The 26,936-nt window shown below is 51.2% G+C and overlaps 1 protein-coding gene across 1 annotated transcript in view; it reads left to right on the top strand.

The window, feature by feature from the left end:
* Positions 1 to 25,143, top strand: part of Stk40 (serine/threonine kinase 40) — a 43,611-nt gene extending 18,468 nt beyond the window's left edge. Inside the window, exons 2-11 of the mRNA XM_027936985.2 lie at positions 2,723 to 2,842; positions 5,142 to 5,227; positions 5,588 to 5,731; positions 7,977 to 8,204; positions 9,139 to 9,191; positions 16,172 to 16,287; positions 20,713 to 20,857; positions 20,993 to 21,112; positions 21,473 to 21,557; positions 22,835 to 25,143. Coding sequence (XP_027792786.1) covers positions 2,731 to 2,842; positions 5,142 to 5,227; positions 5,588 to 5,731; positions 7,977 to 8,204; positions 9,139 to 9,191; positions 16,172 to 16,287; positions 20,713 to 20,857; positions 20,993 to 21,112; positions 21,473 to 21,557; positions 22,835 to 23,053 — 1,308 coding nt within the window. The 5' untranslated portion in view covers positions 2,723 to 2,730 and the 3' untranslated portion in view covers positions 23,054 to 25,143. The remainder of the gene's footprint in view (positions 1 to 2,722; positions 2,843 to 5,141; positions 5,228 to 5,587; positions 5,732 to 7,976; positions 8,205 to 9,138; positions 9,192 to 16,171; positions 16,288 to 20,712; positions 20,858 to 20,992; positions 21,113 to 21,472; positions 21,558 to 22,834) is intronic.
* The last annotated feature ends 1,793 nt before the right edge of the window (positions 25,144 to 26,936 follow it).

Below are 26,936 nucleotides of genomic sequence, written 5' to 3'. Positions count from 1 at the left end.
AAATACCTTTAAAAATGTGTACCCCATTTGACCCTCAAGTCTCACTTCTTTGAATTTATCCTGAGAGAGTTAAGGATGCAAAATGTATACTTGTATGTGCAGGACTGTTAATAAAAAATAATAGTGGAAAGAATATGAATGTCCATATTGGAAGAGGCCAGATAAGTCATAATATATTTATACCAAGAAAACTGTAGCTGTCTCACATGATACCAAAAAAGAATATCTTCTTTGGGGTGTTTTTTACATTTGGTTTGGTTTTGGTTTTGGTACTGGAAATTGAAGCCAAGGGCACTTTGCCACTGCCACTAAGCTATATCCCAACCATATATATATATGTGTGTGTGTGTGCTAGGAATTGAACTCAGGGGCACTCAACCACTGAGCCATATCCCCAGCCCTATTTTATATTTTATTTTGAGACGGGGTCTCACTGAGTTGTTCCTTGCTTTTGCTGAGGCTGGCTTTGAATTCACAATCCTCCTGCCTCAGCTTCCCGGGTCACAGGGATTACAGTAGTAATCCTGGCCAACTTTTTATTTGAAGATGGGGTCTCATTAAATTGCCCAGGCTGGTCTCACACTTGTGATCTTCCTGCCTCAGCCTTCTAGGTATCTGGGATTACAGGTGTGTACCACTGTGCCTGACTATCAGGGTGGGTTTTGTTTTGTTTTGGTGACAGCTTTATTAGGATATATTTCCCATACTATAAATATCACACTTATAATAGGTGGGAGAAAAAGAAGCTCACAAAGTGGCATTACAGTTCATGCAAATTGTTGTAATAATGAAAGAGTTTTTTTTAATATTAGTATACACTCAGGAGAAGTCTGTCTGAATGTTAACAGCAGTTGCATCTGGGTGGTGAGAGGACACTTCCTTGTTTGTTTGTTTGTTTTCCGACATCTGTGTTCTCTAGTGTTTCTACAGGGAACATCAATTATTTTTATGTGAAGAAAGAATTTACGGGAGAATGTTGTTGTTCTGGGCCCTTAGGGAAGGGTGGCGGCTACAACCCTAATGTGGTCATCTGGTTTCTCTCTCTGGGCCCCTGGTTACCACTCCCTGCCTCACATTGGAACTACAGCAACACAGACTACTTGGAACTTGTTACTTTTGTGCCATTTCTTACCTCTGGATTTGCTCACCCAGACCCCTCCTCTAGAGGGTCCTTGCCTGGCACACCCCTGATACCTACTCAGGGAGATGTTGCCTGAGTCCTCGCCACACTGAGCAGCCTGTGAGCCCTGCCTTCCTTGTGTGCACCTTTCATTGCTCATCACCTCTGGGCTTTGCTTTCCTGAGACGTCTGACTTTCTGAAAGAAACAACTCTTTCTTTGTTGTTTTTAAATCCATGTCGAGAGGTTGTTGTTGTCCAGAAACTAGAATAAAAGGGCTCCTATGGCCCCTTTTATTGAACGCCTGGGGGAGATGGGGATTATTAGCAAGTCAGTGATCAGCGAACTCCAGTGGTGCTCTTCATCCGACTTTATGTGCACATTGTATTTTTTTCCCTTTAATTAAAGAGAAAAAAATTCATTTCGGGCTGGGGATGTGGCTCAAGCTGTAGCGCGCTCACCTGGTATGCGTGCGGCCTGGGTTTGATCCTTAGCACCCACCCACCACATACAAACAAAGATGTTGTTGTGCTTGCCAAATAAAAAATAAAATATTAAAAATTCTCTCTCTCTCTCTTTAAAAAAATATTGGGTTTGTGCTGAACTCGAACAGACATTTTAAAAAAAAATTCATTTCTTTCTTTATTTTTTTTTTAGATATACATGACAGAGCGTATTTTGACATCTTATACGTACATGGAATATAACTTATTCTGATTAGGATCCCATTTTTGTGGTTGTACATAATGTGGAGTAATTGGGGCTGGGGATGTGGCTCAACCGGTAGTGTGCTCGCCTGGCATGCGTGTAGCCCGGGTTCGATCCTCAGCACCACATACAAACAAAGATGCTGTGTCCGCCGAAAACTGAAAAAAAATAAATATAAAAAAAAATAATAATAATGTGGAGTAATTAAAGAAAAATTTAAAAGTAGGAGAGGGAAGAGGAAGTAGACCCCCCTCACCCATTGAAAACTTGGGTGTTCTTTCATTTCAGAGGAGCTCAAATTTTAGGTGGGGAAGTCCTCTGGGCTGTACTCCTCATCCTTCATGGGCACAGGTGTACCCGGCCTCCTGTATAACAGGTCATTTCCTAGGGCCCATGCCCCAGCACTCCTCAGACATGGCCCAGGGAGTGGGCACCATGGACCCTCTGGCTGTATGTGTTTGTGGAGGCAGGCCTCACCATGGGCACAGGTGCTTTAGGGCTGGGTGCAGTTGGATGGGACTGGCTCCCCTCCTGTCTGCCTGTGTTGTCTCTCAGGCTCCTCTTTGGCTTTGTCATCTCTATAAAGCCCAGATTCCTCCTCTGCATTTCACCAACCCTTTTGCATCAGGCTGGCTCCCCAATTATGTGGCTCCTATCTGCTGCCTTAAAGGATACCCTCTGTTAGCACCTAATTAATCCCAAGTGAAAGAACTGTATGTAGTTCTTTGTCACTGGGAACCTCGGATGCTCCTCCAGGTGGGGAGGAGGCAGCAGCAACAGTGGAGGGCCAGCAGTGGTAGTGTGTGATTGTTCCTGAATCAGATTCACAGACCAGGTTGGCGTAAGGGAGGCTGCCGACTTATTCATCAAATGAGATCTTTTCTGTCTTGTCTAGAGCTGAGAATGAAGCGGAGAGCATCAGACAGAGGAGCTGGGGAAACGTCGGCCAGAGCAAAGGCTCTAGGGAGTGGGATTTCTGGAAATAACGCCAAGAGAGCTGGACCATTCATCCTCGGTAAGTCTCCAACAAAGTGGGTGGGTGTGTTCAGGGTAGGGCCTGGCATGTGGGCTCACACAGTCAGACTGGCAGACAGCAGAGTGTGGTCCTGACCAGCCTTCAGCCTGAACCTTCACTTTACCACTTCATTTTGTTGTTGTGGCTTTTTGGTTTTGTTTTTATAACGCTGGGGATTGAATTTAGAGCATTATGTCACTGAAAGACCAGCCCCTAGATCACTCTGCCAATGGTTATCAGTTCTGTTGTTGTCATACCAGCCTTAGATCAGTGTACCCACAGCAAACACATAACCAAATTAGAACCCAAGGTTCATCATTGAAGACACTACTTTGACTATTCTTAGATGGCATGATTAATTTCACAGAGTATTTTGTATAGCAACCCTAACCCTTCTTATATGTACAGAAATCCCGTAGAATTGGTTGTTCCCAGTAGGCCAGAGGAGCAGCTGGTGTTTCTACATAATATCTGAGGCCAGCAAGTCATATGGTCAGGGTTGCAGGTGATGTAGGTCCTCAGGGGACCCTGATTCTCGTGTTGCTAGAGGCCAGGTATGACTTTTGCTTTGGGACAACATTTTGGACTTATGGGCATAGGAGATAGCTCAGACTTCAGACATTCATCAAATAGTTAATGGTACTTACTGCATACCAGGCCTGTGCTGTTTGCCAGGGATACAGCAATGATAAAGACAGATAAGTTCCTGCCCTCATGGAATTTAACACTCTAGTTAGAAATAAACAGAGTAAACAAGAAATAAGATCATCACTGGTGCTTGAAAAGTTGTGAAGGAAGTAAACAGATGGTGTGAGAATGAGAAAGACCTGTAGATAGTGCAACCAAGAAATGACTCTGAGGAAGTGACACTCAAGCTGACACCCCAGCATGAGAAGGAGCAGCCATGTGAAAATCAGGGGGAAGAATTCCAGGCAGAAGGGACAGCTTGTGCAGAGGTGCAAAGGAAGGAAAGGGCCGACTGTGTTAGGAATTAAGAGCCTGTTAGGATGCGGGGATGGGACAGTGCAGTAATGGAATGTACAAGTTAGAAGGTGGGCAGGACATAAAAGAGGTCCTGAGTTCAATCTCCAGAATTGCACACAAAAGCAAAAAAACTTAGAAAGGTGGGTTGGAACAAATCATGCAAGCCCTTAGAGAACAAAGGAAGGAGTTTGGGTTGTATGTTAAGAATAGCAGCCACTTGCAGTGGCACATGCAAGTTCAAAACCAGCCTCCGCAATTTAGCAAGGCCCTAAGCAACTCTGTGAGACCCTGTCTCTAAACAAAATACAGAATAGGGATAGGGATGTGGCTCAGTGGTCAAGTGCCCCTGAGTTCAGGTACCCTTCCCCACAAAAAAAAGAACAGCAGAGGCTGATGATGTAGCTCAGTAGTAGAGCACTTGTCTAGCATGCACGAGGCCCTGAGTTCAATTCCCAGCACCACAAGGAAAAAAAAAAAAGTAGGTAACTGTTAAGGATTTTTCAAGAGCAGTGGCATTGTGACGTGATCATCTTTCTGCTCTGAAAGATCAGGGAGATGCTGTTCCGGGACAGCAAGCACCATGTGTCTGCAGAAATACAGAAGGTCCCAACAACTGGCACTTAGCAGAGATCAGGTAGCTATATTGAAATCACTAGGGGAACCTGTTAAGCTGTAGTGTCCTAGATCCTCACTCTGGGGTCACTGGGTTAGAGGGTCATTTGGCAGCCTTTTCTCACAGATGCTCCCTAGAAATTCCAGTATAAGTAAAAACCTTTGTTTTGAGGAATGTGCCATCAAAAGCCAAGTGCATCTCAGGCAGATACTAGATGCATACACATCCTTTTTCCTTTTCTCCCTCACCCTTACCCTCTTCCTCCCTCCCTCCCTCCCTCCCTCCCTCCCTCCCTCTCTCCCTTTCCCCCCTCTCCCCCTCTCCCTCCCCCCCCCATCTCGGTCTCTATCTCTCCCCCCACTTTTCTTTCTTTCTTTTTTTTTTTGGTACCAGAAACTGAATTTGGTACCGCTCTACCACTAAGCCACATCCTCAGTCCTCTTTTATTATTATATATTTTGAGAAAAGTTCTCACTAAATTATCAAGGCTGGCCTCAAACTTGTGATCATCCGGCCTCAGCCTCCCAAGTAACTGGATTGTAGGCATCCCTCTCTATTTATGGAGAAAAGACTATGAGAATTCTCCACCAGGAGATTGAGTGGTCAGTCCAGTGGGGATGAACTGTGATACACACATGGGATTTTGACATGGGATTGTAATAGGGCTTCTGAAAAGTAAGCCAGTGGTCCTCTGTGCCCTAGGTCCTCGTTTGGGCAACTCACCAGTGCCAAGCATTGTGCAGTGTTTGGCAAGGAAGGATGGCACAGATGACTTTTATCAACTGAAGGTAAGCGAGACGGGAACCCACGGCCCATCCTGGCAGCCCATTCCACCCTCCTCTCTACCTTCACACCAGCATTGCTCCCATGAGCAAGAGTAGCACCATTTCTTTCCTGGAAGTAATCAAGTTCACACAGTTGTGCTCAGAATAACTCCCGATTTAAAGAGGTTTATGTGTGCATAAATGACATGCCTGTCACATTAAGAAAAATGGTTTCACTTCACTCTGTGTGTGTGTGTGTTTGTGTGAGTTGTGCACATGTATCACATGGTAGAAAGCAAATTCCCTGCTTCCCCTGTTGCAGTCATTCTGCTGGGTAAAGAAAGGTGTTTGTTCTTTTGGTTTTCTTTTTGTGCTTCCTTCAAGATCCTTACCCTTGAGGAGAGGGGTGACCAAGGCATAGAGAGCCAGGAGGAGAGGCAGGGCAAGATGCTGCTGCACACCGAGTACTCTCTGCTCTCCCTCCTGCACACGCAGGACGGTGTGGTCCACCACCACGGGCTCTTTCAGGTGAGTGACCTGTTCTCCATCCTCACCTAACCCCTCACCTAACCTCTCTTGCTGAGAGCACATGTTTCCATGAACAACTCCTAGCATATGACTCACTAGTATACCTGCCCTGCTGGGTGTATCAGGAACTCTGGGGTGGGTGGAAGTCAGGCTGGGGCCACACTAGCTTCTATAGCACTTCTGTGGTGCAGAAGCTTCTTTCAGCAGCCAGGCTTTTTTGAAAGATTGGTTTTCCAAGAAGAAAGGAAAGCAGGAAGTCACTTAAAGATGCCCAGGCTCAATTGGGCATAGTAGTGCATGCCTATAATACCAGCTACTCAGGAGGCTGAGACAAGAGGATCTCAAGTTGGAGGCCAATCTAGGCAATTTAGCAAGATCCTGTCTCACAATAAAAATTTTAAAAGGGCTAAGGGTATAGCTCTGTGATAAAGTGTTTTTCTAGCATACACAAGACCCTAGGTTTGATCCCTTCTATCAAAAAAATTAAAAAGGACATCAGGGCTCTTTTCAGTTGCATTGTCAGGAGCTGGGCATGCTGGGGCAGAAGGGAGGGCAGTGAGGAAGGGCCAGTAAGGGTCTTGTTAGATTTTTATAGGCACCACCAGGCCTTTTGTCTGCCCAGGCATTTCAGTTGGTTCAGCAAATGGCCTTGAGCTTCCAGGCTCTGATGTTCCAGGTTCCTCGGTACAGGTACTGGTTAGCAGATGATACTCTGAGAAGAGCCATCCTGGGGCAGAAATGAAGCTGTCTCTCTCTCTCGTAATGAAGAGCCAGGATGACCAGGAGGCCCCCAGCTCAGGCCTGGGAGCAGCCTCTGTGTTGGCAGAGCTTGTGCAGAACCTTCAGCCAGCCTGCCCAGGGCCAGCTCCTAAGGCAGATCTGATGTTTGAGAGGCAGTAGCATTCCAGGGAGGACACACATTTTGAAGCTGATAGCCCTGGAGTCAGGCTCTGGACTTGAGTCTTAGACTCCTTATCTGTAAAATGGAGAAAGCAATAATGGCACCTCCCTCAAAGGGTGGCCAGGAAGATTAATGAGTGTATGTGTAACACACCCAGCAGTTGTGGCACATTCTCATCATCATTGTTGTTTCAAGAATAACAACTCCTCATCAACTTGATTTCCTGACAAAACAAATGGAAAATGCCACCCACATCCCACATCCATACCCCATAAGGTCTCATTCTTAGATTTGCAGTTAGAGGCAACTCAGAGTATCATCAGGCAATTCTAAAGGTTAGAGTGTTTCCTTTAAATATGAAAGCATTGAGGGTATTTGTGATTTTTTAGTATTTCATCTCTGACATCTTTGAAAGTTTGGCGATGGTTTATGTCAGCCTGTTTGGGATGACACCACGGGCCTCCTTAAGATGATGGGATTAAAGTCTCCATGTTGTCCTTATTTTTATCTCACTTGGAATACTTTGCAACAAGGAGAGTGATTCTTGTATCCACAGTGTAGGTCACAGTGCCCACCTACTGAGCCCTGGCTTTGACACTGGACATAAGTTCTCTCATTTCTAATTCTCAACAATTGGGGAGGGGTATTGCCAGCTCCCTTTTACAGATGAGGAACCAGAGACTCAGGGAGGTTAAGAAAATTACCCCAGGTCCCACAGCTAAGACAAGGAGAAGCTGGGGCCAAACCCAGCTTTCTGAGGACAGAGCCACACTCTTAGCCATGATTATGTGACTACCTGGGAATGCTGCAACCTGGGAAAACAGTTGTGTTGGACACAGAACTGTGTGACTCTTGGAGCCTTTTAGGATTGACTACTCTTTAACTTAACTGTGTCTATCATAATGGACATTGAAAGGAAGTTACATTAGTGAGAAAAAGTGTTGGTGATGTGGTCATTTTAAAGCCAGTTACCTTGGTGGGAGTGTTGTGGAAGGAAGATGCCCCAAGGCCCACTTTTGCTGCCTGAGCATTAGGGTTTAAATACCCAGTTGACTTTAAATGCTCAGCTCAGATGCTAGTCCTTTGCATTATGAGCAAAGTATGAATTCTTAACCTGAGATGTTTTATCCTCAGCCCATTGGTCTTGGCACTTGGTGTGGGGAAGCTGAGTTGTGTTAAGCACTCCATCTGGCTCCTTGGGCCTCATTCTTCCACCTCCCACACCTGCAGTCTTCATCCAGGCTCTGGTTGGTTTGAGTGTACAGCTCCTGAGGAGATCCCAAACCCCTGGCCTTGGCCCTGCTGGGTCCACAGTCAAGCCCTGTCTGCCCACTTACCTCTCAGGATCGCACCTGTGAAATTGTTGAGGATACAGAATCTAGCCGAATGGTTAAGAAGATGAAGAAGCGCATCTGCCTTGTCCTGGACTGCCTCTGTGCACACGACTTCAGTGACAAGACTGCTGACTTGATCAACTTGCAACACTACGTCATCAAGGAGAAGAGGCTTAGCGAGCGGGAGACTGTGGTTATCTTCTATGACGTGGTACGCGTGGTGGAAGCCCTGCACCAGGTGAGAACCCACATATCCTGTAGCTCCCTGTTCTTTCCCCAGGGAGTGGCCAGGGCCCCATGTGTCACAGAAAACCATCCTTCTTGCTGCTGCTCAGCAGAAAGCAACTCTGTCCTGCTGTTTTGCAGCTGGGAGTGTTCAGAGAAAAGTGGCTGAAGGGCAGATGCCCTGAGTGGTGAGGCTCAGTGCCGCAGGCCACAGTCCACACATTCCCAGTTAAGGCTGACTGGATAGCCCTGCAGAGCCCCATGCAGTAATTCTCCTCAGTCCAGAAACTAAATTGTAGCCTCCCAACTCAGGTGGATATGAGATATCCCCCTGACAACTACAAAAAAACATCTGAGTTTTTTGTAGGATTGGGATGTTAGGCACCCCTAGGTATGGGGGTAGAGAAACCTGAGCCTCTTCCAGACACAAATATTTGGTGCTCTGAGCCTGTAGTAGTTGATTACAGAATCAAGACAGCTGTCTCTGAGCCCTAACCCCAGCCCAAAGCTTGTTTCCATGGAATGGTTGGTGGAAGAAGAAAAGAAGTTGCCAGGTACAATGGCACATACCTGTAATCCCAGGGACGCAGGAGACCCACAAATTTGAAATGAGCCTCAGCATCGTAGAGTGGCTCTAAGCAGCTCAGTGAGTCTCAAAATAAAAAATAAAAGTTGCTCAGGGATGTCGCTCAGTGGTAACCCCCCCCCCCCCAAATCTCCAGTACCAAAGATAGTGACTTTACCCATTCATTAGCTTCTGCCCTGAGGGAAGAAGGACTTAAGGAAACTGCCCTGGCTTATCCTTTTAGACACATGGCTAATGAGGTCTAAGAGACATATCCTAGGGTTTTTCCTTCCTTCAAAACCCTGGAGAGCCCCATTTTAATAGGCTGGCCCCAGTCCACCTCTAACTTTCATGTGCAAACCATATGCCTATTGGTTTTCAGAAAAATATTGTGCACAGAGACCTGAAACTTGGGAACATGGTGCTCAATAAAAGGTAAGACGGTTTCCTCTTCTGTGCTATAACTTTGGAGTTAGGATAGGCTACAGGCTACAGCTACTTAGTGCCCTGCAATTTTCCCATGGGAATCCTGGCTCAAAAAAGCCCACAATCCCAGGGTTCTGGAGTGAGGTGGCTGCTTCTGTCCTTTGCCACATGGGAATCTGATGCTCACTGAGACCAGACATAAAGAGCCTCACAGAGCGGGTCTGGAGAGGATTGGGGCTGTCATCCCCAGCATGACATGATCATTGGTCATGCCTGGCTTCTAGTGCATGCTTAGTAAATAACTGTAAAAATGAGCAAACGGTGAAGAAATGAGTGAAAGGAGACCTTGCCATAGGTCGGGTTCCTCAGGGAACAGACGGGATGTGTGTGAGGAGGTTCACTGGGCAGAGCGCTCAGAGAGGAAAAGGTGGCATTGAGACAAGGGGAAGGCTGAAGCACAGGGAAGTCACAGCAGACCCTCAGCCTGAAAGTGTGGGAGCCGGATGCCCGTCAGACCTCCCAGCTCAGAGAAAGGGGGCATGACCTCTGTGCCTCACAACCACCAGACTCTGGAAGTGCTGTGCCTAAGGAGGGGCATAGCCTGGAGTAAGCAGCAGTTTCTTTTGGCCCTTGGAACTTCCTGGAGAGGGCACAACTCTTGAGTGGTCAGAAACCAGCACTCCAGCATCAGAAAGAGAACACCTCGGTCTTGGGGGACATCTGAGTGACTTATCCCAGTAATATCTGTGAACCAAGGCAGAGGACCATCTCAGGTCATCAATCCACCCCAACAGAGGGCCTGAGCCACTCTGAAGTGATCTCAGGCAGTGGTAGAGGAGCATCAATCAGGCAGAGACTCAGGGAAAACAGGTCTGGAGGGGACTGCTCTGGGCCACCACAGTCCTAGAAACCTCAGGGCTAGGAAGGGAGCATCTCCCCTCACCTGCTCTTCTGAGTCTCCCTCCTTTACTCTCTCACCTCTAAGTGGGCTCAAAAACTTCTAAATGGCCAGCAGTACAGATTCACAGCAGAAATGACAGGGTGATTTGTTTCGTGATGTGGTCAGCCCAGCCCAGGAAGGGCCCTGAGCCTGCTGTCCCTGTAAAACCACAATGGTCAGGGGAAAAGAAGCTGCAGTGAGGTACGCTCTGGAGAGGAGGGTGAGGGCAGCAGATGGCCAAGCTGTCTCCATCCTTCTGCCAACCCCTAGTATAGATCTTGGTGCTGCAGCTCTTACCCCCCAGGGAGATCAGCATCTGATGAGGTGTGACCAAAGACAGCACAGATTGAAGACAAATGTGGGTGCACATGCAAGGGTAGTGAGTCTGCCAGCTGAGTTGATTTATGAAGGACGAGTAAAGATTTGCCAGCCTGAGAAAATACAGAGATGAGAACATGACCCTGTCATTCTCTGAAGGGCAGAGGGAGGGAAACAGGAAATTCCAGGGCTGCTTGAACCCCATCTGGCTAAGTGAGGAGTTAGGGAAGATGAAGGAGCATGACCTGGGGGTCAGACCTGGCTTATGTCCCAGGGTTGCTGTCTCTTACTTATTTTTGGAGACCATGAGAGTTTGTCCGTGTGTGTGTGTGTGTGTTTTCCTAGGCATTAAGCTAAGGGGTGCTTTACAGTGAACTACACCCTTTTTATTTTTTAATTATTTTTTTTTATTTGAGAACAGGGTCTTGCTACTCTCAAGTCACAGGGATTACAGGCATGCACCACTGTGCCTGGCCTAAACATTACCTGAGCTCCTGTTTCCTCATTTGTGAAAGTGGAGATGATTTTACTTTCCTGGAAAGAGTGGCTTTAGATGCAAATAAGTGGATGTGAAACTGTCTGTAGGGGTTTGATTCATCAGAAGGGTACCCCTGAGTGCTGATCCAGCGGGGCCTGGAGGTTCCTTTGACTGAGAGACAGGAGGACAGGCCATGTGCTGGCTTTCCCCTGGAGATGGGGCCTGCTGTGTGGTGAATGGTTGATGAGGGTGGCCAGCAGTTCACAGCCCCACCTCTGAATCACAAGAGAAGCACAGGTGTTGGACAGTGCTGGCCACCAAGGCCTCATTTGTGGGGAGTGTATTGTTTTAGAGGGAGACTTGGGTCCTGCACAACCCTAGGTCTTGTGGCACTTTGGGCCAGTCACTGCCCTTCCCTGGACTGCCGGCCCCTGATTACAAAGAGATAGCTTCTGGATATATGTTCTGTCCAGGTGGACTTGAGAATTCAGGACTTCCACCGCAGCCACTCTGCTCTAAGTGAGCATCCAAAGGGTTTTCAGGGGAACATGGAGTCAGGGCTCCTGCTAGCCAAGCAAACCAGCACCCTCCCCGCCACCCTCCACCTCACTGCTAGGGACGGAACCCAGGGCACCTGGCATATGCTAAGCAGTCACTCTACCACTGAGCTCCATCCCCAGCATGCTGGGCCTCTTTGTGACTCTGGTGGGTTTGCTTCTCCTCACTTCCCCTGGCTCCCTAGGTTCTGGAACATAATCGGGAGGTCATACCTCTGGAACATGCCAGTACAGCTGTAGCAGCTCTGTGGCGGGGTGTGTGTTGCTCAGGTCACACTTCCTTAATCTGATAATTCCCTTTTCTGAGTCTTAGACCAGGCAGAGGACACACCCCCATAAATGACTGCCTTTCATTTAAATAGCAGGCGCTCCAGAAGCAGGGAAGGGGGTGTGATGCAGAACTCCTCCCTGCTCCCTGTGTGTCCTTGACACACCCCTCCTTCTGAGGCCTTACTTTCTTGGTCTCTTAGTCAGGAGAGGCAGGCAGGCCATGGCGTTTCACTGCTTCTCTGCAGCGGGACAGAGAGCACCCCCAGGAAGGAAAGGGGAGTAGTGCTTGTGCGGTGGCTGCAAGGTCAGCTTCCCCAGGCTTTGGGTTAAAGGAAAGGGCTGAAATCCTGAGTCCTCTTTCGGGTTATGTGAGGTTGGCCGTGGTTTCTTCTCCTTCCCCCTTCCTTTTGTGTTGGCAAGTTGCATACCAATTCCTAGAAGAGGAAAGGAACACTGTGGTAGCCCAGAGGGCCATAGCTGAAGCGTGACTCACTCAGAGCAGACCCTGCTGACGCATGTCGCCCCCCTCTACCCCTCACTGTCCTCACTCTCTTGTGGGGACCAGCTAGGAGATCTGGGACTCCTGAGGATAGCTGCGAGCCACCCGGCCCACGTTGGTGGTGGTGGCGGGTGGCAGAGGAGCATTGCCAAGCTTTGGGAGGTCTCAAGGCTGCCGTGTTGCTTCCTGTGGGAGAGACTGCAGGCACTTCTGTGGTAGAACAGGCCTGGGCCCCCCTTCAACCCAAGTCCCAGCCACTCTTTCCTGAGCTCCACCTTGTGCCATGGCAAAGAGGTTCAGCCACCTTGGCACATGTGCTTTAGGGCCTGTCGTCACCCACTGCCTCATGGATAGTGTCTTTCCTGGGGTTTCCCATCAGTAGCCCCTGGCAGAGGATGAGGATGATGGCAGCTTGCTATGTAGCAGGCACAGGCCAGCCACCTTCAGTGGGCTTCCCTTGGTAGACGCCAACATGGTCCTGAGTCAGGCACTAGTGTTCTCCCTGTATCACAGAGGGAAACAGGCTTAGCAAGAGTCACACAGCAAGGAGGTAAGGACAAGGACCCAAAGATCTTGAGTCCTGAGCCAACTGTCCCCTCCCCTAAGCTGTCCTCCTGCTGTCTTCAGCCTCAGAGCCCACAGGATACACTTGCAGCTTCAGTGGCTGGGAAGAGAAAATACAGTGCTGCTCTGTGGGAACCTTCCAGACCAGAGGCCCAAGCAGTCTTATGTTCAAGGCAAAAACATAGGGGGTTCAGAGCTGGGGCCACCCATTTCTCAAGGTACTCATGACCCTTGCTGAGACCCTTTGCCTGCACTCTGAGGCTCTGGCCACCAGTCACAATTCTGTAGGGTGGGCCTGCGTGAGAGCTGGAACCCACATTCCCACCGGGAATGCAGAGGACAGAAGAGCCTTTGTTTGCATCAAGCTCTTTGCCAGCAGAATTCCCCGAGATAGCTGCAGGGCTCTGGAGCCTCTTGGATGCAACTCTGGGGAAATCCACCCTTAGCCACACACCCTGTACCTCTGAGCCCACGTCCTCCCCACCATAGAGACTGTGCTGTAAAGAGACAGCTTGGCCCCTGTGAAGCTTCCCTTGCTGCCATACCCCCAGCTGCTGTACCCACCCAGCTGACACAGGGATAAGACAGCTTGGTAGGAGGTACTCTTCCTCACTGGCACCCCCCACGGGGGCCTCTTAGAGAGAGCCAGTGGATCCCTCTAACCCCCAAGTGTGCAGAAGGCTCCTCTCTGGGGACTTTTTTTTTTTCTCCTGGTACCATGGATTGAACTCAGGGGCACTCGACCACTGAGCCACATCCCCAGCCCTATTTTGTATTTTATTTAGAGACAGGGTCTCACTGAGTTGCTTAGCACCTCACCATTGCTGAGGCTGGCTTTGAACTCACGATTCTCCTGTCTCAGCCTCCCAAGCCACTGGGATTACGTCCGGCCTGAGGACTTCTTTTTAGTCCACATTGTGAACTTCCTAGAAAGGCTCAGAGCCCAGAGCCACTGCCCCAAGACTCTCAGAGACAGGGAATCCTCTTTTCTGGGTCAGGGTAGAGTCTGAAGTACAAAACACAGGATGAATCAGCCTTGAAAGAACAGAAGGAAAATTCAGCCATGTGCTGGGCACTGCCCAGAGTCACAGCTGGGCGTCAGTCAGTCCTGGTGGCAGGCTCTGGATATTACAGCCTAGGGTTGGACCCTACTCCTTTCTCATTAGCTATAGAACCTTAAGTCTCCGTTTCTCTGTGCTTTAGTTGCACCATCTGAAACAAGGCAGTGAGAAAGGCTCCCTGCTAGGCTGCGTGAGGGGCGAGAACAGGCCTCTTTCTTACTAAGTGCTCAACTGATAATGACAAGGGGGATTGGGAGAAGGGGGCAATAGTGCCACCCAAGGATGAACTCCAGAATCCTCTATCACCTGAACTCCCCACGTTGGTCATTTCCTCCAAAATAAATTGTGCCCCCCACCTTCTCAGGAACTCCCCAAAGCATGTAGGAGCACCCCAACTTATGCCAAGGGTCTTCCTGGAGAGTCCAACCCTGTCTTGACTAAATGACCTCTCTGTGCCTACCTGCTCCACCTGAAGGGACCATGTTCCTCACCTGATGCTAATGTTAGTGGCTCCTAGCCCAGACTCTGTTGTTCCAGGTGAAAAACACCAGGAAGCGTTCCACCGTGCTGCAGGGATTTGAAAATTGTTGGAGTAAACCAGCTCATGAACACATTATCTTTTTTCTTTTTTTTAGTTGTAGATGGAAACAATATTTTATTTATTTGTTTTTATGTAGTGCTGAGGATCGAAACCAGTGCCTCACGCATGCAAGGCAAGCACTCTACCACTAAGCAACAACCCCAGCCCTGGCCACATTATCTTATTCATGTGACACTGCAGTATGCCCTCTAAGTTTGGTGGCCTCAGCTGGCCCACAGAGCCCAGTGTACTGTGATCCTCAGCATCTGTTGGGCCCGTGCCTCACATGCCAGGGAGTGTCAGACCTGGCAAAGTGCTCCCTGCTACCCGGCCCTCACAGGGCCCTTGTCTGTGTCCAGCACTCTCTTGGGAGGAAGCTGAGTAGAGGGCCAACTGCCCAAAGCTCCATTCGCCCAGCCTGCCTGAGGACCCCAAGTGGCCTCACCAGCTCACAGGGCCTGCTCTCTGGAATGGACTGCCCTTAGTAGAAGACCTCACCCCCAGTAGTAGGTGGAGAGTCGGGGGTGGGGGGCCTTGGAACAGTAGTTTGGAGCCTAGAAAGGGCCATTGAAGACTCAGTCCTAAGTGGGTAGGCCATCCCCCTGCATTTAGGCTCCTTGTCACCCAGCCACCCTGCATCTACACCAGTGTGCACCCTCTGCCACAAAGAGGAGAAAGCCAAGTTCTGTTTGCTCATAAGAATGAGGGGTCTCTCGCCATCTGCTGGTTCCACTTGTTGACAAAGATCCTACTGTCCTGGAATTGCCCAGAAAGGTTCCCAGGCCATCCTTCTAATGGCAGGATCTGCCAGGCATGCTCTAGCCTGTAGTGGGTTTTTGGAAAGTCAGAGTAACTGCAGGCATGCTGTTGCTGCTCTGTGCAGTGACAGCTGTGCTGCTCTCCTTCCCTGGTGTCCTGTCAGCCTCTGAGAACTGCAGGGATGAGAAGAGTGTTGGGGTGGTTCAGGCTTTTTTCGGCCCCTGTACTGTGGCTGATTGAATGCCAGCACAGGCCAGAGGCTCCTTGGAGAAACCCAGCACCCACCAGAAAGGCTGGGCTGTACTGTTAGCAGGGTCCTTGGCACCATCACAGTGTAGGACCAGCTTCCACATTGTCCCAGGGCACGTGGAAAGTGTACCTGCAGGGCCAGGATCCCCAAGTGTGCTCATCCCCGGGGAGGCACACTCTTCTGCTCTGTTGCCTTCTCTGCAGTGGTTGAAGGATTTGGTGAGGCAGGGTGTTGGAGGCTCAAGGGCTGCCCTCTGACCACCACACAGTGCAGAGTGGGAAGGTTTTAAGGTCACTCACCTCTGCTAGAATTTTCTAATGTGTGAATGAAGGAATCTAACTAAATTTCTAGATCACTCCCAACCTAGAATATCATGTGAGGCTGTTTTGGAGAAATCTCTGAAAATTGTTCTAAGCAAGCCCTGGTCTGTACCCCCTGAGCCTCAGCCAGAGTGCCAGGTTCAGAGAAAGCCCCTGCAACACAGAGGGTAGAGCAGCACAGATTCTTGCTGGACATTTCAGCAGGTGGCCAGAAAAGGATGTGATTAGGATTTCTATGCTCCCTGGGATGGAGGCAGCTGTTTTGCCTTTTGAAGAGAAGCCTACTGCCTTTGTTCAGGATTAATGGCTAGCCCAGCCGGGGTGCCCCACTCTTGTCTAGTACCCCTGACTATTGACACCAAGATTTGTTCACCCTCTACCTCCCTTTCCCAGGACACATCGGATAACCATCACTAACTTCTGCCTCGGGAAGCATCTTGTGAGTGAGGGGGACCTGCTGAAGGACCAGAGAGGGAGCCCTGCTTACATCAGTCCTGATGTGCTCAGCGGTACGTGTGGGCTGCACATAGGCGGGCTCTGCAGCAGTGCACACGCTGAACAAGTGCCTCCTGTCAGCAGGCCCTGGGATAGGTGCTAGAGCTTCACTGGTGGCCCGAACCAGTACTCTTCCTCCGTATACAAAATCTGCAGTCTAATGGAAGATGGACTGGTCACACTCATGCATGAGATTAGTGCTAGGAGGGAAAGACACAGAATTTCACAGAGACCCTAAGAAGGCACTTGCAGGGCTTTCCCAGTAAGTGACATTTAAGCTGCGATCTTTTTTTTTTTTTTAACACTTATTCTTTAGGTGGAGATGGACACAACACAATGCCTTTATTTGTATGTGGTGCTGAGGATCAAACCCGGGTCCGCCCGTGCTAGGCGAGCGCTCTACCACTGAGCCACAATCCCAGCCCCTAAGCTGCGATCTTAAAGAGAACTATGAACTCCTTGGGGTGTTGGTGGGGGCGGTGGGGGTGGCAGGGCTGCCAGTGACCTGGCTTAGGCTGAGTATCCCAGAGGTAGCATGGTGCACTGGAAGAACTTCAGACTCTCAGACAGTGAGCTTAGTTGATGGAAGTTGGAGAGAGGTGGGCAGAGCCCTGATCACAGGAGCTCAATCAACATGGGCTGTTGAGAAACACCATTTGTCTCAGGTGTGAAAGGAAGCTGCTGAGCCAGCCTCAACCAGGTACACCTCAGTGGACTTCATGCATCCATTCTACTCGTCCTTGCTGGGCCTACCAGATCCTTTGTTCTATAAGTCTTGTTCTAGGAACTTTTTTTCCCCACTACTGGGGATTGAACCCAGGGATGCTCTGCTCCTGAGGATACTCCTCAGCCTTTTTTTTTTTTTTTTTGGTGTGTGTGTGTGTGTGTGGTGCTGGGGATCAAACCCAGGGCCTTGTGCAAGCATTCTACCAACTGAGCTATATCCCCAGCCCACCCCAGCCCTTTTTATATTTCACTTTGAGACAGGTTTTTACTCAGTTGCCCCGGCTGTCTGCAGTCATGAGATCTTCCTGAGTTGCTGGGACTGCAAACGTGCATAGCCATCCTTAGCTCCCCTAGATACTTTGGATGTAGCAGTGAATAAGCAGATGAACACTGCTGCCCTCAGGGAGCTCCCTTTCTACGGGGATGAAGCAGGCAGTACACGAATATGTAAACTGTTGAGCTGTCACCTGCTGTCATATATCCAAGTGGCAGGCACTGTGCTGAGCACATGGTGTACATAATTTGCTTAGAACCACACAGCTATCCTACACGGGAAATAGCCCAAGTCCCTTTTAATAGATGAGGAAACCAAGGCTTAGAGAGATGACATTTCTTGTTAAAATATCAGCTAAGTGGTTGGGGATGTGGCTCAAGTGGTAACACGCTCGCCTGGCATGCTTGAGGCAAAGATACTGTGTCCACCTACAAAAAACTAAAAAACAAATATTAAAAAAAAATCATAGCTAACAGTAAATCTGAAAACTGAGCCTCGTTTCAGGCATGCCTCCCATTAAGCTCCATGCCCCTATTCCACTGTAGACTCTGTTTCCTTCCCTGTTCCCCTGGTCCTCTGCAAAATTGGATCCCTCCAGTCCTGGTCTCTTAGGAACCAGGCAGGGACTTAGACCACCTCTCATTCAGGTCATCCCCAACACACTTGTATGCACCCTCTCCTTGTAGCAACAGGACCAGCCTCTTCCCAAGTCACATGTCATCCTGGGAGCAGGCTGCTGTGACTTGCCACAAACATTTGTAACCCTTTGGAAGCCTCTCCTGAGCTGTGGCCTTTTGCTGGAGAAAGCATGATGACCAGTAAGTTATCATCCTCCACCAGAGCTTCCCATGTGCCAGGGACAGTGTTGCCACACCCCAGGCCTGGGCATTTTGGATGGACTCCCAGCTTCTGCTGGAAGGATTTGGGTGCCAGGGATGCATCCTAGCTTGCTGAGCACAACCCTCCATGATTGTCCCCAAAGCATCCCTATAGGTGACTGAGCCAGGAAGGTTAGCCAGGCTTCTCCCTTACTCAGGAATGTGAGGGTGGGGTCTGAGACAATCTGCAGGACTTGGTTTGGGGACCAGCTCTGGTCAAGGCTCCTCCTTGGTGGTGCTATGCAATGGTGGCCTCCATGCGGCTACCTGTGACCTGTCCGGCTGCTGTTCTAGACTTGTGCTAGTAGTCGTGGAGAAGGAAACAAAGGAACCTGCTGCACCAGAAGGAGTCATAGGCAGGGGAACCAGAGGCCTGGGTTTTGTGACCTTAGCCCTCTGTGCCTTTCTCTGTACTGCAGCCTTGAGAGAACTTGGGAGGGGCTCGTCTCTACAGAACCACCTGCCATATAGTCAAAGCAGATTCTTCCCTCACACAGCCATTGCAGCTGGCAGTAGCACCATCCCCTTAACAGATGTAGAGACAGGCTCTGATAAGAAGGTTCCATGGCACTCCATGAAGGTGCAAACCAAGGCCTGTGCCACCACTTCCTGAACAACCCACTACAGGGTGACCCAGAAAAGTGGTGTTGCCCAGGCAGTGCTGGGCTCCTTGTGAAATGACAAGTGTCCAGAATCATCTCTTCCACACCATAGAGAGCTAAGTTGCCTGTGGGGATTTGGACTGCCTCAGCCTGCTAGTCCACAGGATATATCATAGGCCTGGACTGCTTGGAAGGCTTCAGTGGTTCTCACATTTTGCATTTGGAGGAGTGGGTCAGGCAGCAACTGACCAGTGAGAGGTGCTCTATTGCTGATGGAGAGATAATTGGTTGCCCTGAAAATAGGAAAGCAACAGGCCTTTTGCAGTTAGACATGGGCCACTCACCTGCTATGTGGCCTTGGGCAGATAACTTTGCTGTTGCCTGACTGTCATCCAGTTGTGAAGGACAGTTAGTAAAATGAGTGTTTCTTCCAGTGCTGTCAAAAAGCAAGGACTCAGGCAGGTGTGGTGGCACACATCTGTAATCCCAGGGGCTCAGGAGCCTGAGGCAAGAGGATCGTGAGTTCAAAGCCAGCCTCAGCAAAAGTGAGGCACTTAAGCAACTCAGTGAGACCCTGTCTCTGAATGAAATACAAATTAGGTCTAGGGATCTGGCTCGGTAGTCAAGTGCCCCTGAGTTCAATCCCCAGTACTTTAAAAAAAAAAAAAAAAAAAAAGGTAAGGACTCCATTAGAATTAGAATCTGCTTCCCTCTTTCCTAGTGTCTTAATCCATTTTCTGTTGCAATAACCATGTGCCAGAGACTAGTAATTTATGAAGAATAAAAGTTTATAAGCTAGGGCTGGGGTTGTGGCTAGAGTGCTCGCTTGCATGCTTGAAGCACTGAGTTCCATCCTTAGCACCACATAAATGTAAAATAAAAATGTTGTGTCCACTTAAAACTAAAAAATAATCATTTAAAAAAATTGTTTTAAAAAGTTTAAGCTAGACATGGTACTGCACGCCTGTCATCCCGGCCCATTTTGGGAGGCTGAGGAAAAAGGATCACAAATTCAAAGCCAGCCTGGACAACTTAGTGATACCCTATGGCAAAGTAAAAATAAGGGCTGAGGAGGGCTGGGGATATAGCTCAGTTGGCAGAGTGTTTGCCTCGCATGCACAAGGCCCGGGGTTCAATCCCCAGCACCACACACGCACCCCAAAAAAATACGGCTGAGGATGAGCTCAGTGGCACAGCACCTCTGGGTTCAATCCTCAGAAGTGTAAAATGAAAAAAAAAGTAACACAGAGTCAGACTGGTTTATAAAAGACTCCCTCAAGATCTAGTCCAGAAACCCCATCAGTCCAGGTGAATCGGAATGAGATTTCAGTGAACCTGAATGGGACATTCAAACCATGGCACAGAGTAAGGAAACTGCAACACAGAGGTTGACAAAGCGAATGTTCAAGTCTGTTCTGGGCACTGGACTCAGCAGGGAGCACAGCACAGCACAGCCAGTGCCTGCCTCTGAGAACTTGCCTTCCGGTGGGGGAGCTGAGAGTGACATAAGAAAGTGGCAATCCGTGCCATGAAGGAACCACGGGATGAGAGGAGAGCAGTGGGGAGTGGGAGTGGCTGACTTGCCCAGAGCCACATGGCTGTTCTGTAAACATTATTGACCACTTGCTTTGGGAGCCTCTCTGCTGCCACCAAGTCAGGCCCAGCTCCCAGGGGCTTGTAGTTCGTCAGAGCAGGTGGCATGGTGGAGCGTGATTCCTCCCTACACAGATGAGGGGGTCAGGAAAGGTATTGCCCGTGGAGCCAGGTTTCCTGGCGACAGGGACTCCAAGCAGAAGCTCAAGCTGCATTGTGCTTGCTCTGGGAGCAAGTGTGTGAAGGGGACCAGGAGTGAGAATGGCAGCTGGCGAGACACCCAGGTGAGATTGTAGGCACTAGCTGACCAGCTGAGGGGTGTCCATGGCCCTTTTTGCCACTGAGTTTGGTGTTCTCTGCCCCCAGGCCGGCCATACAGGGGCAAACCGAGCGACATGTGGGCCCTGGGCGTGGTGCTCTTCACCATGCTCTACGGGCAGTTCCCCTTCTACGACAGCATCCCACAGGAGCTCTTCCGCAAGATCAAGGCCGCTGAGTACACCATTCCCGAGTGAGTCCTGCGTCCAGGGAGGGGATGGTCCTACCCTGTGGGCTCATAATGGGAGACAGCACAGGGCGCCCTAGAGTCAGAGACCCAGCCCTTTGGTGCCCTGCTGAGCCCTCTTTCCTCCATTTCTGTGGTCAGGGATGGACGTGTCTCTGAGAACACTGTGTGTCTCATCCGGAAACTGCTGGTCCTTGACCCCCAGCAGCGCCTGGCTGCTACCGATGTCCTGGAAGCCCTCAGTGCTATCATTGCATCATGGTAAGTGGGCTAGCACTGGGCTGAGCACCCAGGTGTCCTGTCTGTCCTGTGCAGAAAAGAGGTCACTCCGAGCCCATTTCTCTGCCAGTCAGATGTCCAGATTTTCCCAAAGGGCAAGATTAGGAGAGTGTAGGCAGAGTGCAAGATAGAGCGTCTCCCGCAGGGCCAGATCCTGCCAGCTGTGGGATGGGCATTGCCTGAATTCCCACCACGCCACAGGAAGAGCATTTCTTCTTTATTGGATGAGCAAATGAGCTCAGAGAAGCAGTCAGTTGTATCAGGCCAGAGTGTCTGACCCCAGCCAAGCCTGGAATAGTGGGGGCTGTCTGGAGCCAGCCTGACCAGTCTGCCTTCCTGCAGGCAGTCCCTGTCATCTCTGAGCGGGCCTTTGCAAGTGGTTCCTGACATCGATGACCAGATGAGCAATGCAGACAGCTCCCAGGAGGTGAGTGGGGAAGGCAGATGGGGAGGGTTCCAGGCGGCAGCCCCTCGCAGGCACAGGGCCTCCTCAGCTTCTCCCCAGCCCTTGGAGTGGGGAAGGAGAAAAGTGCCTCACCTGAGCTGCCGCAGCCTGCCTGTGTCCTCCTCAGCTAGCACTCCCATGGTCCCATTACCAGCTTCTGGGAGGCCCACAGCAGGCGGCCCTGCCTGGCCCTCTGAGCTTCCTCTTCCTGCCCAAGTCACATTTCTCTGCCCCTCTGACTCACTGGGTTCTTTCTCATTCTTCCTGCTTTTCATTTTCCAGATGATTCATTCATCCCTGTTTTCTCTTCTCCCGGTTCCCTACACTGGAGAAAGTGCTAGGCCTTGGTTAGGGTAGGGACCTGAGCACCAGGCAGAAACCGTCAGTGATCATAGGCTGCCCCCTCGATGTCAGGCTTGGCCGAGCCCTGGGGGAACACGAGGCCTGAAATACACTGTAAGCACCTCTTCCCTTCCTGGCCTACCTTGGCAAGCAGTGGGCGGGCAGGAGCAGGAGGATCCATGCCTGGGACCACAGCAAAGCATCTAGGCCCTTGAGAAGAGAAGGTTTCAGGCCTATCCTCCACCTCCCACCTTCCCTGGGCTGTTGAGCAGCTGAAATCATCGTCACTAGTACGCACCAAGTGCCCACCCCAGTATGTCTCAGTCAGCCCTCCCCACGGCCTGTGTTCTTATCCCCTTCCCAAGGGTAGAAATAGGTTCACAGAAGTAAAATGATTTCCCCAAAGTCACACAGCTTTGAAGAAGTTAGAGCTGAACCTTGAACCCAAGTCTGATTCTAAAGCCCACTTCCTCTGTGATGACTGGTGCAGTTTCAGTCACTGCCTGCCTGTGTCTGGGGAGCCCAGCAGCGGGCCCCACGTGTAGGACTGATAGAAACACCCCAGGCCTTGCTCTTACCCTTGGTCTACACTGGCCCCTGTCAGGGCTCAGAGAATGTTTGTGAGGGGAGACAGCCACTCCTCTCATGGTGAGGAAGCTAATGTCACCTCTCTTGGGTGAGTGGGAAAGGGCACAGGTGTGTGCTGCAGCTGAAGCCTGCTGCAGCGACGCCCAGGGGCAGCCAGCAGTGTGCCGTGCCATCGGCCAGAGGCCAACACTCAGGGACCCACACATGGCTCCAGGCTCAGTGGTGCCCAAAGTGTGGTGTCTAGGAAGGACCTCAGGAGCCAGGTGCCATACTCACCCTGTCTTCTCTCTCTGCTGCCCTCTTTGTTTTGGTCCCTCTGGGCCTCACAGGCAAAGGTGACAGAGGAGTGCTCTCAATACGAGTTTGAGAACTACATGCGGCAGCAGCTGCTGCTGGCCGAGGAGAAGAGCTCCATTCATGAGGCCCGGAGCTGGGTGCCCAAGAGACAGTTCGGCAGCGTGCCACCAGTGCGACGCCTGGGCCACGACGCACAGCCCATGACCTCTTTGGACACCGCTATCCTGGCACAGCGCTACCTGCGGAAATAGCAGCCTCAGCCAGGGGCACCAGCCCCAGCACCACCTCTTCCGGCCCCCAGCCCTGTTGAGGCTGGGCCCTATAGTGCTGGACTCTCCCAGGCTGCAACAGGGATAGGGCAGGGACAGGGACAGCCCAGGTCACATGTGGGGTCAGCAGAGGTACCACAAAGCTACCTTTTGGAATGATTGCTTGATTGTTTGGTTTTTAAATCTGAGAGGCCTAGATGACTAATCTGCTTTTAATCATGACATTTTAATCTACCTCTGTCTCTAACCACGCTGTCTCTGGACTGAGCGACAGAAGGAGGGAGCCCACCCACTCCCCCAAGCCCTGATCCAGCTGGCGCCTGCCCGGCTTGGGGGCTGCTGCTCCCCACAGTCAAATAAGCTGAAAGTGCAGCTCGCTGCTGGCTCCCAGAATGAGTGCCACCCCACACTGCCCAGTCCCCCAGTCTGCGCCATCCCTCCCTTCTGACCCCCGGCCCCTCAGTCCGAGCTTTGGAAAACCTTCACCTCATCTTATTCAAATATATTTATTTTTTTACTGAAACCAAGTTCTCTCCTATCCTTAGGTGGCTCAGCCCGTGGCCAGTCCCTGTGGCTGGACAGCAGGGGTCCATGGTCCACATGTGGGCTCCCTCCACACCTCCAGGCAAAGAGGGGTCCTCCTTGCTGGACCTCTCTGCTCCCAGCCCACTGGGCTTGTGTCCAGTGATGGGAGTTCTTTCTAAACTTGGCTTTCTCTCATCTCAGTAGCTTTTCTGAGGTGTTGCACATGCGTGTTAGCCCTGCTTCCTTCTCCATCCTTCACGTGGTACCAGGTAACATGGAGCCCAATGTGAAGGGAGCCTGTGACCGGGTTGGGGAGGGTACTGTGGGCCTGGCTGGGGACAGGGCCCTGCTTGCATGCTGTCTTGCCTCCACCCCTGGTGTTCGGAGAATGAACCGTGGGGTGTCTCCCCTCCCACCTTGCCTCAGTAGATGGGGTGTCTCCCCCGACAGACCCTGGCCAGGGGCCTCCATGGGGTGGGAGGCTTGTGGGGAGAATCGCAGGGGTTGAGGACCTGCCCGCCTGGCCTGAGAACAGCCCTGCTGCCTCTTGAGCCGAGATTTTGAAGTGGATGCCCGTCTTGCCAGAAATGCTGTTCTCACCAGAATGCCCTCCTCTCCCCGTTTCCCTCACTGATCCTTGGCTCTTTCTGGTGCCAAGCAAAGACCCTTCCCCAGAGGCCTACCTGCCGTGTATCCTCAGAGAGTCTGAGTGTCCCCTTCGGGCAGCGTAAGGCCCTTTCTACCTGTCCTTGCTCCCCATTGGGGATGCAACAATGTTTCCCAGAGTGTGAGCTGTCCACCCCCCAACACAAGGGGGGGAAAAAACTGACTCACTGTGAGTGACCTTGGGCAAGTTCCCAAACCTCCTCGTGCCTCAGTTTCCCCATCTGGAAAAAATGGGGCCACCTCTTGCCAGCAGTAGCAGGGCCGCCCACGCCCCTTCCTTCCCATGCTCCCAATCCAGCACTTGGGCGCCTTGTGCCTCTGCCTTGGTGGGTCTGTGGGAGCCCACCTGAGCTCAGCACTTACTCCCTGAGCACCCAGCTCTGCCTCTAGCTCAGCCGTCCAGCCGCTGAGAGCCAGGGCATGGTGCTGTGGGGTGGGGAGGCCTCTTTTCTATATTTATTTGATAAAGAAAATTCTCCTAAGGGAGCAGAAATGTAGTCGGCCTGGGCTCCCAGCCCTGTGACTGTCCTCCAGTGAGGCTCTGAGGCCTGGCCAGGGCCTGCCTTGGTAGGGCCTCTGCCCAGCAGCCCCTTGGGCCTGCTTTCCATGTGTGATTTGTCTCCTTTTCAAAGCAATATCCTCAGGTCTGCAAAGCCCTAGCAGACAGACTGGTTCCTTCCAAGGTCAACCCGTGCGTCTGGTTACACTTCTGGTGAAACAAATGAGAGGAGATCGGGTCTGCCCTCACTGGTGTCACACACTGGGAGAAGTCCTATTGTAAAGAAAATGGAAAAAGTCACAAAAAAGTTTGTATAAAGACATATTTTTGTACTACATGGGGACTCTTCCTGCATGTCAGCAATAAAACTTCCTGATCTGGAGCCACTGTGGCCTGTATGTCTGCCGTTCTTGCCCTGCTCCATGCCTCCCTCTCTGGCCCCCACCCCACCCTGTCCCTTCCCATTCCAGCAAGGCAGGTCCTGGCAGCTCTGGGCTCTGCTAGCAGGGGCACCCCAACCCCAGCCAGCAAGCAGCACCCTGTGTTCAGGTGGCCAGAACAGGGAGGGGACTCGGTACCAGCCCCCATTCTCCCAGGCCTTTGTCCAGCCTCTAGCTAAGTCTCGGGATGAAAGCTGCCTGCTTGACCTGGCCAGGCAGGAGGGGTCCCAGAGCCTCTGCAACTGGAGAGTTCTGATTCTTTTGGTCAAAGACTGGTGTGGCCAGAAAGACTGCCCACATGTCCATGCCTGTCCAGGGCAGCTGGGATTAGAAGGGCCAGACCAGGCCTTTTCCTGCACCACCCTCCCTGCCCTCCCCTCTGTAGGAAGCTCAGGGGGTTCCTTCCTTGCTTCCTTCCTTCTCATGCCTAAATTTAGACTGTAGATTGTATTTCCTGAGCAGTGAAGCTAGAGGTAAGCCAGCCCCTCCCTCCGCCAGACCCTCACCCAGGCCCAGCACAAAAGGGGCAGATCCTTTCTGGGCACGTGTCTAAAGCAAGAGATGCTTCCCCAAGAGGTATGAAGGCCCTGGTACCTGCCCTTGCTCCAGGACAGCCCCTCTGCCACCAGTCCCCTCGCCCCATGTCTGCCGACAGCCCCTCTCCACCCCAGCAGCCCAGGTGTCTTTGGTTCCACCTGTTGCCTTTGGTCCATACCCTGCTTGTCCTGGATACCCACCCTGTCGGGAGGTGCCGTGGCTCCCAGCCCACCCCACTGCACCTGGACCTGAATCCACTCGCAGTCCCACTCCTGCCCTTCCACCCCTCCAGTCTCAGTGTGCAGACGGCTCCCGGGCACCTACACAGTGCCAGGCTTATGTTCAGCGACACAAGGCCACAAGTCCCTTGCAGGCAGGGTTTTGTCTTGCTCACCCCTGTGGCCTCGGCACGGAGAACTAGGCCTGACACAGTGGCACACACAACTGTGGATTTATTGATCAGAAAGGGGATTGTTTGTCTTCCCCAAGTTATTACTGGGCTCCCTGGAAGCAAGGTAGTTACCCCAAAGTGGATGTGATCGGCCTCCTCTGCTCCTGAGAGGTCAAAACAAAGTAAGAACTAAGAAGTTTCCATCCCTTTTGGCCACCCCCCGGCCTCCAGGGTCCTCAGGGAGAGCAGTTTCAGAGAAGCCAGACTTACTGCCGGCCGAGCTGTCTAAAGTGGGAAAGGAAGTGAGGAAACAGAGCCCTGGTGGCTGAGCTGTTCCAGCTCCAGAGCCAAGTCAGCCTGTATCTGTCTCTCTTCCCGGCCACCCCAGCCCCTACTCCAGCATTAACCCTCTCCGGGCTTTGGCACAGGCACCAGCCGGTGGCCAGAGTGTGCCTCCTATACTCCTCACACCCCTCCAGTGGCTTCCACCCCATGCAGGAATCCAAAGGCCCTCATGGCTCCTGAAGGTCCACACTGAGGCTCCTGCCTGCCACCTCCTGACTCCTCACCCCTCCCCTTCACCTACTCTGTCCCCACCACACAGGGCTCCCATCCCGAGCCAGCACAGCTTCCACCCCGGCCTTGGCACTGGCACCCTTTCCAGAAGTCTCTTTCCCCAGATATCCACCTGCACAGCTCCCACCCTTTTGGCAGTTCGCTGCTCAGAATGTCACCTCAGATCCTTCCCTCGCCACACCTACCTGGTCTTCTGGAACCCTTATTTGTTGTTCACTGTGCACATCAAAA

Source organism: Marmota flaviventris, chromosome 10, assembly GCF_047511675.1.
Source record: "Marmota flaviventris isolate mMarFla1 chromosome 10, mMarFla1.hap1, whole genome shotgun sequence".
Classification (NCBI taxonomy): Eukaryota; Metazoa; Chordata; class Mammalia; order Rodentia; family Sciuridae; genus Marmota; species Marmota flaviventris.
This window is presented reverse-complemented; position numbering and strand designations above follow the sequence as displayed.